Source organism: Empidonax traillii, unplaced genomic scaffold, assembly GCF_003031625.1.
Source record: "Empidonax traillii isolate 1590-97213 ecotype Southwest subspecies unplaced genomic scaffold, ASM303162v1 scaffold1381:size118516, whole genome shotgun sequence".
Taxonomy (NCBI): Eukaryota; Metazoa; Chordata; class Aves; order Passeriformes; family Tyrannidae; genus Empidonax; species Empidonax traillii.
This window is the reverse complement of record NW_020956574.1, coordinates 49,783-61,679: the sequence shown is the minus strand read 5'-3', so window position 1 is coordinate 61,679 and position 11,897 is coordinate 49,783. Positions and strand designations below refer to the sequence as shown.

The 11,897-nt window shown below is 38.3% G+C and overlaps 1 protein-coding gene across 5 annotated transcripts in view; it reads left to right on the top strand.

Annotated features, from left to right (window-relative positions):
- Positions 1 to 11,897, top strand: part of SNAP91 (synaptosome associated protein 91) — a 70,890-nt gene that overhangs the window by 38,781 nt on the left and 20,212 nt on the right. For 4 of the 5 annotated variants that reach the window (XM_027906972.1, XM_027906973.1, XM_027906971.1 and 1 more), the window contains exons 15-17: positions 4,950 to 4,964; positions 5,108 to 5,278; positions 11,377 to 11,484. In XM_027906972.1, the coding sequence (XP_027762773.1) occupies positions 4,950 to 4,964; positions 5,108 to 5,278; positions 11,377 to 11,484 (294 nt within the window). The remainder of the gene's footprint in view (positions 1 to 4,949; positions 4,965 to 5,107; positions 5,279 to 11,376; positions 11,485 to 11,897) is intronic. The other variant, XM_027906974.1, reaches the window with a different exon arrangement.

The following is an 11,897-nucleotide window of genomic DNA, read 5'->3' as shown; positions in this document are numbered from 1 at the left end:
ACGAAGCACAAAGATACCTTTTGGAGGTTAAAATAAAAAATAAACATTTGACCTGTGAGAAAATCTGAGCCTTTCTTTCAAGTCAAATCCAGAACTGCTGTTGCTCGTTTTAATGAGCAGAAGTGGTAGAACTTTGAAGGTCTAAAAACCTCTAAGCTTGAACCAATGGTCTGAGGATGTAACTAACTTAAATTAAATATCAAGTGAAGAACTTCACTGAAGAAAGAGCTTCTACTGTTTGTTACTTAAGTGTTCTAGACGAACAGGACCTGGTTTCCTAAGGAATTAGCTGACTGACTTAAGCCATTAAAGTTTTACCACCTCTCTTCTAGCTAATGGATGTTTATTGCCTGGAAATGCAGGTTTCTTGCTTTTTGACATGCACAACTGAATATTGAAGTAGAATGGAGATGGTTTCAGCCGCAGCAGTTATTTGCTCTGTTTTTAGGGACCACATGGGAATTTTTTGGTTTGGGTGTTGTGGTGGAGCTTTTTCAGTTTGATTTGTTGGTTTTGGGTTTGTTGGTTTTTTTTTTTAGAATTGTAAGTCTCATAGATATGTTGCAATGTCATTATCATGTAATGGAAGTAAGTTAAAGTCCCGTCCTGGGTTGTAATGTGTTCTTGGCACTCACTGCACTAGGGATGTTTATGGCCACTACTGTAATCCTAAGGCCTGAAAAAAGACTCTCTGTTTCATTATTCATCCAAACTAAGGGTAATTCCTATAATTCAGTTGTGACTTTTTAAAAAACAAAAAAAATAATTGAAATGGATAAAGTCCTCCAGTATCTAATATCCCTTTTCTTGGCAGCGCTTCCAAACCATCCAGTGATCTTCTGGATCTTCAGCCAGATTTTGCCGCTACTGGGCAGGCAGCTCCAGCACCTGCTCCTGCTCCTGCTGCTGCTGCTGGAGCCACATCATGGGGAGGTAGAGAAACCTCACTGTCAGCATCTCTTCTTGCAGTCTCCATCTTGCCTAGCTGAACTGAAATATGGCTCTTCCTCTGCTAGCACAGGATGTTCCCAGCTCCCTCCCAGGCTTGTGCTGACCTGTCAGGCAGGCATTCCTCTGCAGCACAAGGCTACTTCTTCTTTCCAGGGATATGCATAATAGTATAAGCTGCTTATAAGGACCTGACTGCAAAGCTGGGGAGAGCCAGGATTATGTGACTAAAAGTGAGCAGGAGGGGGATGGATGAAGGTGAACAGGTAGGGTAGGCACTTCAAAACAGAAGAACTAGAACTGCTCATGTCATGTGCTTACTAGAAAGGTGAGGGCAGAAGTCAGCTCTTCTGTTCATAAAGCAAAGCCCACAGATCAATAGGAGTAGGATAAAAAATACGTTTTAAAATAGAAATGCGTCTACAGCAAATGGTGGCAACTTAGTTCTGTTGCAATTGTGATTACCCCTGACAACCCTGAACATATTTTAATAAAATACCTTCCCTGTCTGCTTAGAATAATAATATAAAAATACAAATAGAGGACTAACTGCTTTCAAACAGGAATGCCTAACCAGCTCTCTGAAATCTGAGCTCTGTGGTGAACTGAGCTGCCTATTCCAGGCAGCACCAGCAGCTGGTGATCTGAAGAGGACTGCAGTAAATGTAGGCAGTGTTCACTCCTGTCCTGGTAAGACAAGGAATTAGGCCAGTAATTGTGATTTAACTTACATAGTTGTAAACCCACTGTAGTATAATCCTGAGAGATCCTGTGTGGCAGCTTAATGAACTCATCAGCCCTCTCACGCCAGGAATGCAACACTGAGTCATGTTGACTCTGCTATCAGTGCTAATCTGGTGGTTTCTGCATTCCCTGTTTCTGTTCTTAGTTTTAGTTCATTAAAGATGACATTGTATCTCAGCCACTGCATTATTATAGGGATAGCTATGGCTCTCATGTAGACCATGTTTTGCATATTCCAGTTTTATATGTTGAATTGATTTTACTTTATTACAAATGTCAATTTTATTAATGGAAATGTAATCTTACCCAGAAAACAAGACCAAAGACTCATCTATTCTAGGATGCCTGGGACTAATTATTGTGCAGTTTTTTGATTGCATCCTATTTGTCTTACTTTGTCATCGCCAAGCACTGAAATACAAGCTTTTGAGATGTTTGAAAGAGCTTGAAGGAGCTAACTTTTTTAAGCAGTTGCTCATTTCTGCATTAATAGAAATATAAATTTTTCTGCTTTTTGAACAAAACACCTGTAGTTTGGAACTTAGGTGTTTTTATTCTTCTGAATCACTGAAAACTTTAAAATTGACTGGTAATGCCCCTGGTCCTCTTATTCCACAACAGAAAAGGACAGCTAACTTTCTCCTCTGGCAAGGATTATTGATAGCCTCATCAAGCATACTTCAGTATTATTTTCAAGAATAGCATTTGGGTAAGCTTCAACTTTTTCTGTTATACTGCTAGCAGGAGTCCAGTCCAGGTATGGTGACCTGTTACTGCACTGGAATCTTGCTCCTTTTTTTTTTTTTTTTTTTTTTTTTTTTTTTTTTTTTTTTTTTTTTTTTTTTTTTTTTTTTTTTTTTTTTTAATTTTTGTTTTTCAAAATCTCTTGAAGAATTGCCCAACACCATGTCACTCATGCATAAATTGAGAACTGAAAAGGCTTTTTTGTGAAACTACTGCGATTGTCATTAATGTTTTGTCTGATAATGAGAAAATCTTTGAACTCATGCTAAAGATTGTTTATTCACTTATTTAAACTAAGTCTGCAGAGGGCTACTAGGACTCCAGAAATCTAGATGACTTCTCTTCAGTAAAAGATTGAGGGAGCAGGGCCTCTCATCTGGCAAAGAGGAGGCTAAAGGGAACTCTTAAAAGTGGTCTACAACTACTTGAAGAGAAATTGCAGAGCAGAGCCAAGATTTTCTTAGAAATTAATTATAATGAAGAGCTTGAGTAGAAGTGAGAAAAAATTATTTCACTTGGAGGGTAAGATAGTGCTGGAGCAGATTCCTAATGAAAGCTAGTGAGCTCTCTATTCCTAAGACACTTTTCAAGACCTGACTAGTCAGAGCCATGACTTGCTCTGATTTGGTGTTGGGAGTACTGTTGTTCTGAGCAGGAGGCTGGACAAGATAACCTTCCTTCCACTCAGGACTTTTGGGAGCATGTGGAACAGTGCCTTCATGCCACTTGAGGTGCTTATTCTTCTGGGCTAAAGCAAGTTAAGGTAGGAACTCATGAGAAAATAGTAGGAGAGGGAGGAAGTTGGAAGAAGTGCTGCAGCTTGGAATAGCTAGGAGAATGTGAATATCAAATACTTCAACATGTAGCATCAGTACGTGTCAACAATAAATAATCTTGCTTTTCTCAGTCTCCATGGCAGTGTTGATCCTATGTATTCTGGCACGTACTGTATATATTCACTATAGTGGACTGTATTTAGGAGTATATACAGTATACATATACTGTGTCACCTAACAAATGGACTATAACTTGTGATAATCTGCACTTCTGTGCTAACAAGAGATCATCAAGGTAGGATAATATGTTGCCTGCAGCATCCTGCAGGGTGAGTAGATAGGCATTTGGCAGGTAAGCTAGACTATGGTATTGCAAACAATGCATTAGGTCAAATTCTGCGTCCTTGTGAGGTCTGACTAGTGGATATAAAAGCAAATTGACTTGAATTTCTGCTCTGAACTACCTTGCAGCGTGCCTTAGAACATGGATTTTCTAATAGTATTGTTAATTTAATATTACTATACCAAAAAAAAAAAATTGGGTTTAATCATTCCCATTTTAACAGTAAGCGTAGGTTGCTATGCTGGATAATTGTAATTTCACTGTATAGAGATCCATAATGTAACTGAATAACAAAAATGCATTGAAGAATAAGCTAATGGAACTTAAAAGTTTGCCAACGGTTGTTTATTTTAAGTCCAGCTGAGACATTCACCTGGTGTGCAGTAATGTGATACCAGAGTGCTGCATTTTTAATGTACAGTTCTGTTCTTTCAGAATGGTATTTTGACTTACCTCAGCTTGTGCAGTCAGTGTCGAGTAGAGCTCTCCCAAGGAACCAATTATGAAAACTGTAAAAAACCTACATGTGGGTTCTTGCTGCCTTTTTTACAAGTGCTGTAAAAGAAGGACAAATTTGTGAAGATTGAGCAGTGCTTGCTCAAATCATTTTGCTTCCTATGTGCTGACCCATAGTAAAACATCTAGACTCTGTGCTTGCTCTTCAGTGTGGATCAGATGAACCCATGGCCCTGTTATGTGTACAATGAGCAACACTGAGCTACTGGTTAGTAAATAAGTAGTTGGTGAGCTCAGACTGTCCTTACTGCAGAATTAAAATAGAATAGGACAAACTTATTAGTTTTCACAGGTTTTTAAATCTTTTATGGAGTCAGAGCTTCTATGTTTGAGCGCAATCTGACTGATCTCAGAGGACATAAAATTGTAGGAAAGTGTGTCATTAAAAATGCTTCATTGACTTCCAGAAACAATTGACTAACGAACCAAAGTTGGAGCAGAGCCAATCTGCTTATGCTTACCTTTCCTTCCTGCCAGCCTGCCTGCCTGCCTGCCTCCCTCCCAGCAGTTGTCCCAAGTCAAAGGATCACTACCTGTTTTTCTCTTACAATATACTTGGGGCACTAAGGATGTCATGTTTTATATCCTGAAATAACACTGTATTTGCAAGCTGCTCTCTGCTAGAATACCCTGGCTTTAGTGCCAGTTCTGCAAAGGGTTCTACTGATGTACTCATTCTGTTTTGAATAGTTATGAAACATAATGAGCTTTATCATGTCAGAATAATTTCCTGAATTTTAGAAAATCAAGTGTAGAAATTGTTTAACCTAGACATGTCACTTAGAATGAACGTTTGGGTAATGAACATCTTCAGTCTGGAAGCTGTACTAATTTGTCTGTTTCTTTATTCTGCTGTCATTTTAATGGACATTCATTAGACCTCTTGGGAGAGGGTGAGTAATATTTTTTAATTTCTAAGACTTCTGAATGTTAAGACTCCTGAATAAGTTCCAGCTTTCTGGACTTGAGTGACTGTGGTCTCTCTGCCTCTCCCCTTACTTTTCCCTTTTGATCTTCATTGTATGGTTGGATATAGATAATCTGGCTGCACTTTCCGGTGTTACCTCTGAGCCACAGATTTCAGATCCATTTGCCACAGAGCCCAGTGCAACTACTGCTGCAACTACTGATACTACAACTACTTCAGCTGCTGCCGCCACAACTACAACTGTTACTGCTGCCCCTGCTGAAGTGGATCTCTTTGGAGGTTAGTTTGGTTGCTGTAGTGCTCTACACCAGCTCATAAGGTAGATGAAGCAGTATTGAGTTCAGCTGTTGTGTAACAAGGCATCTGATTTAACCAGCTATACCAGAGGTGCCTGTGTGTTGGATGCTGAATGGAGCAGGAAATTGTCATAAACTGCCCAACTACCTCTTTTTTTGCTGTGCTAATAGACTCCTGTGCATATATGAAAAATGGAAAACTGTATACCTTAAGGCTGAGTTTCCTTGTGATTGATCAGCTAAGAACAGTAGTTCTCAGGTCCACACCGGGGTAAGCAGGTATTGTTTTCACATTATTCAATAACTGTGCAATGTGCTACAATTTCTGGGAAAAGCAGCTGTGCTTTCATAGTTGAAGAGGATGGATGTGGCAGTGTCCTGCCCCTTCATTACTTGTCACACTTCAGCTGTGCTGTGTTTCTTTTGAGTATTTCCTACAAATTTAGTATTGAACCAGCTGAAATTACTGTATTTCGGCATTCTTGAGTCTGGGTTATATTTCACAAGACATTAGCAGTAAATTTAAAATGGCAGTGAACTTGCACTAAATGCCAACTATGCCAATAAGGTGTAGGAAACCTATTCTTATAGTTTGGTTGTGCTCTTTCAGTCTTTAATGTTATCTGCTATCCACTTGAGTAAGAATTCCCACTGTATGTTTTCAGTTTTCTTGTCACTCCTGCAGAGCAGGAGGCTTCTCAACAGCATGTCAGAAATTACGTTTCTTTTCAACACTATACCAACCTAGTAATGGAGAATTCCTCCTGTTGAAAAACTGTTAGCATTTTTAATATCACCTGACCACTGTATTTTTCTAGTTTTCTCTTCCATTGATGCATACTTTCAGCATGACAGTCGATGTCAGGAATAACTAATAAGTTACTTGCCGTGAAAACTGAATTACAGTATCTTCTCTGTGGGGGTCATTTATCTATCACTTCTGCTGACAGGAGTGCTGGAGAGGTCTCATACATAAACAGTTTCACTACAAAGCTGTTTCCTAAAGAATGAATGTTCCTAGTTAGAATATTTTTAGGACTGATTCCAGCAGGCAGCACCAAAATATCTACAGCAAAAATGCTGAAAAGAACTAAGAAAGGCGTAAACTGCTACCTGCTACTTAGTCTCTCCTTTTACAAAGATTGACACTAATCCTAGTGCCGCAGGGTTGGCCAGTCAACAAGCAATTTTAAAAATACCATGGGCAAGGTTCTGGATGCCACTACCATTAGGAGCAAGAGAGAGTCTGATGTTAGTTACTCTCAGAAGCCTGTTGCAGAAACCGAGGCCTGTGCTCATCAACAGCCGTGCAGATGCATAGAGTGTGAAAGCATTGGGGTCAAGCCAGTCTTGATACAGCACTTTCAAGTTGCATTACTAATTTAGCATAAATATATGACTTTTTGAAAAATGAAAAAAGATAAATGGATAGAAATCACTGTAAACTTGCAAAAGTATTAGAAAAACACCTGCCCATGACTTTCGTCCAGTACTACAGCAACAAGATGCAACTTTTTTTTTCTACCTTTACCACTGTTCTGTGCCTGGAAAAAAGAAGCTACTGCCAAATCATGTGTCTACTTCCAGGCTTCTCAAGTGGCAAAGACCTGGATATGTTTAGTTTCTAGAGATATAACTTATCATTGGAAAACTTTGTGACAAATATTAAGAAGGGGAGTTGCCTTCACCCTCCAGTGTGGAAAGAATTTTTCTTTTGCAGTAAGCAGACTTCTGTGACTTGATCTCTTCTTTTAAAGAGAATGTATTTTGTTGCTCAAATGCTATGAATCTCCAGTGGATTATATGTTAGATGAATAGTGACTTTTTCCTGGAACACTTCAGGATGAAGCAAGGTTCTATTATTTATGATAGCAGAAAACCTCTAGTTCTCAAGAAGAATAATCTCTAAACACACTCAGAAGTGGAGGTACTTTTGCAGTGCCTTCAAGACACCCACTAGCCAATCCCTTTTAAGATCCATGAGTCCATACTGAACTTCCATCTCTGTGCTCATGGTTTGGGTTTTTTTTTTTTTGGTTTCTTTGTTTGTTTTTCTTCTGAAGGCTGTGCTGTAAGTATATACTAGCATACCACACTAAAATTCATTGTCACTTTTAAGATTGTGTACAGTGCAAGAAGAGGTAGTTCTGGAGGCAGACACTGTTGCTTTATAGCTTTTGTGGTATTAGGTGTGATTACACCTAATCTGATTGAGTAGGTATTTGACCTTTGAGGTCTGCTGGAGACAGTCTTTGAAGTCACCTTAACTCAGGAGGAAAAAAGCTGATCTTCAGGGAGGGGCTGATTAGAGAAAGAAGTTGGAAGCTGCAGGAGAAAGGCAGCCAAGCTGAGGGAAGAAGCAGGAGACGAGGCTTTGGAATGGTTGTTGACTGCTAATTCCTGCACTGTGCCACTGATACTTTAGCAGATGGGAGCCCGCGTGCTTTCTAGGACTGGGCTTTATATCGAAGACATAAACTCTGCATTACGTCTTCATCTCTAATATGTTATTGGAAAGCAGATGAAAAATGCGGGATTGGTCTAGAATAGCTTTTTTTAAGAACTCAGTCTCATTGATGGACAATCTCTCAGTTACCTGGACCTACTTGAAGAATTCTGTATGGTGTTTTAAGATAAACAAGAGAAGGCTGTTTTCAAAGTGCAGCTGGAATCATTCCTTAGAGGGAGAAGGTAGAAGGGTAAAGGTAGAAGAAAAGCAAAAACCTTGAAATGCCGCATGTCTCCGTAATAGAATTTGGGCACAGTATTTTTGGACGCTAGTAATGTGCTATTGTGTTACATTTTGTTGTGCGATTACACTGTAAGCCGTGCAAGTAACAAGGCGTGGTAGACACTGTGCAAATGTCAGTTGTTAGGCATTTAGATGACTTGAATTGTAAGTGGGCTGGAGAGCTGCGGTTTTCCCTGTAAAGAAACCACAGCCCAAGTGTACAGACTTTTGACACTTGACGGCTAATGAATGGCCCTTATGCTGGAACAGACTGGTATAGTGAGGTAGCAATTAGTTTAAAAAACAAACAGGAAAAAATTTTGCAGCATTGTTATTATTATTTTATAGAATCATCAAGGTTGGAAAAGACCTTTAAGATCATGAAGTCCAACAGTCAGTTTCCTAGCACTGAGCCTAGTGGAATACTTTTTAACTCAGGTCAGGTTCTTCATGTCAAAAAATAATGAAGGGCGACTGAAGAGGGAAAAAACTGTGGAAATAGTTTCTTGTGTTCACTTTAGTTCTACAATCTTTCCTATACTTGTGACTTTCCACAGGTTTGTTTCACTTGTTGCATAATACCTTAAATGATTATAAGTCAGCTGTATCATCATGTGTGAGTAACTTTGTCATGTATTGATGCTGTGGCATCAAATAAAACCTGAATTTATGAAATTAAACAGATCACTCTTCAGGAACACTTTTATTTTACTGCAAACAAGATGTATTGAAGCACTGCTTCAGTATTTCAGACCTTTTAAATGCCCTTGTTTCCACATGATTTCAGTAAGAATGATATTTATGAATTTAAATTTAATGCAGTGCATAATACGTATCTATGACTCCTAATAAACCTTTCATGCAGTGGGAACTTGTAAAGGTTTCAGCAACATCTCTAAGTTTTCATGATGTCAATACATTCAACTTAGAACTATATGCTACTTGATTTTAGAAGTCAAAGCTAGATTGACTTTTGAAACAGAAGATGCAGAAAGGTAAGGAATAGAGTAAATGCTTAAAAGGGAGAAGATCTCTTATAGTGATTCATATGCAAATTTAGAGTTACTATGCCAAGATGGAGGAACAACAAAAGAAAATAAACAATCTTTTTTTTAATGGTAACACATTCAGACTAAATTGTATCCATTTCTGCATGCCATGCTAGATTTTAGCAGAGGGCAAAGGGCAACTGTGCAGGTACAGCAGAGCTTTTTGAAAAGCTTCAAAGAACTTGATAAGAATTAACTTAAAAAAACAATGGCAAACCCTTAGTTTGAACTGTGATCTGTAGGATAACCTGTTCAGGTTGGTTTCTCTCAATGTTCATACACGTTTCTTGAACTTCTTGGAGTAATTAATATTACAAATTCTTAATATGATTTTTTTCCTTTAGATTCCATTATGAACTTAGGTGTTTATCCCATCTGCCATTTAACCCAAGTCTGATACTACACAGAATTACAATGCTTGGCAAGAATCTTATTCAGAAGTGTCAGTAAATAATACAGCTAGTGCCAAACTATCTGTTTCCTTCCATCTGTTGGCTGGAACGAATTTGTGCCCACTTGAGTATCTATGACACTTACATGTGGAACTTCAGTAGCCTACATCTGTACAGGAACAGGTGTTACTCTGAAGCTAAAGTGATCCCAGCATAAAACTAGTGGCTGACTCTGTGCATTCTGAATTCCCACTTTATCTATCATCTGAAGTCTGTCCTTTCGTTCTGGGAAATAATTACAAGTAGGGTTGACTAACGTCTGTGCTGTTGGCCTACAAGCTTGTGTGGGTACAAATGTATTCTTTTGAAGGAGCCCAAGGTGACCATCCATCTGAAAGCTGGCCCTGAAGAGCAAAACCCAAAACACGTGACCTTACACACAGCATATTCCCAAGTAGTACAATACAAAACTCTTCAGTTCTGTGTTGAATTTCTTCTACGTGGTGTATGCCAGTGTCTGGTGTACATACAATACTGTGATGTTTGACGCATTCTAATTTTTCTTACTTGGACAACTGCCATCCAGTTTTGTTGTTGAACAACCCTGTTACTTGAAAAATAGAATTATATTTGAAATGGCTTATTAGCAGGCCTTTTTGCTACTAACTCATTTTAATTCTATTGTACAAGACTAATTGGCTTTCTTCTCTTCTGTTGAAGTTTCAGTGCATGTTCTTTTGAGCTTTTTAGATTCCCTGGCATAAATTTGTTTTTAAAATGGTTGTTTTCATTTTAAAATTGACACTCAAGTTAAAGCATGTTAAGCTTTTTCCTGTAGTAGTTTGACAGTGCAATTGCAGTATTCCCCAACAGATTTATTTTTTTTAACTTGCTAACTTTGTAGCAGTAGAAAAATGGCCTTTACAAGCATCTTGAAGTATTTAATCCTGATCATGCAGTCTTTTTGTGAAGAAAATGCCTGCCTATGAGGATAGTCCAAATGGCACTGTCCATTAGGACTACTTCATAGAATTAAGAGCTACAAATTGTGGTTTAAGCCTAGAAATAGTGCTGTGAAAGTTCATAGCTTGAAATTTAAGCATGCCACTTAGCAAGTGGCAAACAAAGAAACAAAAAACAAAAAAAAGTCAAAGAAAACTCATGAACAAGTCATTCCAAAACCCCAGACTTGTTTTCCCTAACTTGACCAGTTGGCCTAGAAGTGATCCTAAAAGGACAGACAAACTATCCTGGCCAGCAGTTAAGATAAACTTTCTTGATCTGTTTGAAGCAAGCTGAGTAAATATAACCTATGCATCAGGTTATGGCTTCAGAAAGATCCAATTGGAATACTATTAAGAAACAAGTAAGTTCAGTTTTTCAGATGTTGCATGATTGACTTGGCTCAAAGACTAAAAATTGTAGATGCAGATATCTGCCAGTGTAATTGGATTGTTTTGCTAAAGTTTGCAAAGCACTATGCTATGTGAGTAAACTCACAGTTGCAGATTAATCCCATGTAATACAGGCTTTGAGCATGCAAGTTGTTAGTATCTACTCTTCAGTTAATTTTGTCAATTAGTTAATTTTAGGTAGTATGTGAGCATGCTGCTCAGAACCCTTATACAATGAGAATAATGCCGCCTTTTACACTCACTGTATACTTCCTGTGGGCAACCCAAGAATCTCCATCTGCACAGACCCTGTTTAGAACCTGCTTGTGTGGGGTTGGGGGAGAGACAAAGCGTTTTACGCTGCATGACTTGTCTTGCTGTTGGAGTAATTACATTCATGTTGTATAAGGGGATCTACCTATGCAATTTAACTTGGTTCTTTTACTATATTTTTCTTCTCTTTATTCTTTTTTTTTTTTTATTATTTTAATTTCTGTTCCTAAACTGCACCCAAGATGCCTTTGCAGCTTCTCCTGGGGAAGCCCCTGCAGCAGCTGAAGGGGCAGCAGCACCAGCTACCCCAACCCCTGTAGCAGCAGCTCTTGATGCATGTTCAGGAAATGGTGGGTTTTATGTCATTAGATAGTATGTTGTTTTGCTGTTTTGTTTTTTGTTTTTTTTTTTTTTTTTTTTTTTTTTTTTTTTTTTTTTTTTTTTTTTTTTTTTTTTTTTTTTTTTTTTTTTTTTTTTTGTTTAAACTACATGGCAGTGTGTTTTTCTGAAATTTTCATAGTGTTTGCACTTGGTCAAAACAAACCTTAGACTGAAGAGCATGCTTAACAAAACTGCCTGTTTCTGAGTCCCGGTAGCTTTGTGCTTATTTGGTAGTGCTAATAAACAGTTCTCCCAGTGCTGAGTTGTAAGCAGTACCCTGGATCATCTTTTGTCATATTTAGTTTTTTGGCCTTGTCAAACAGCCTTTGAAAGTTCTCCCCTCTAGTAACTAGACTGCTCAGCCTTTCAGATGGTCTTTATT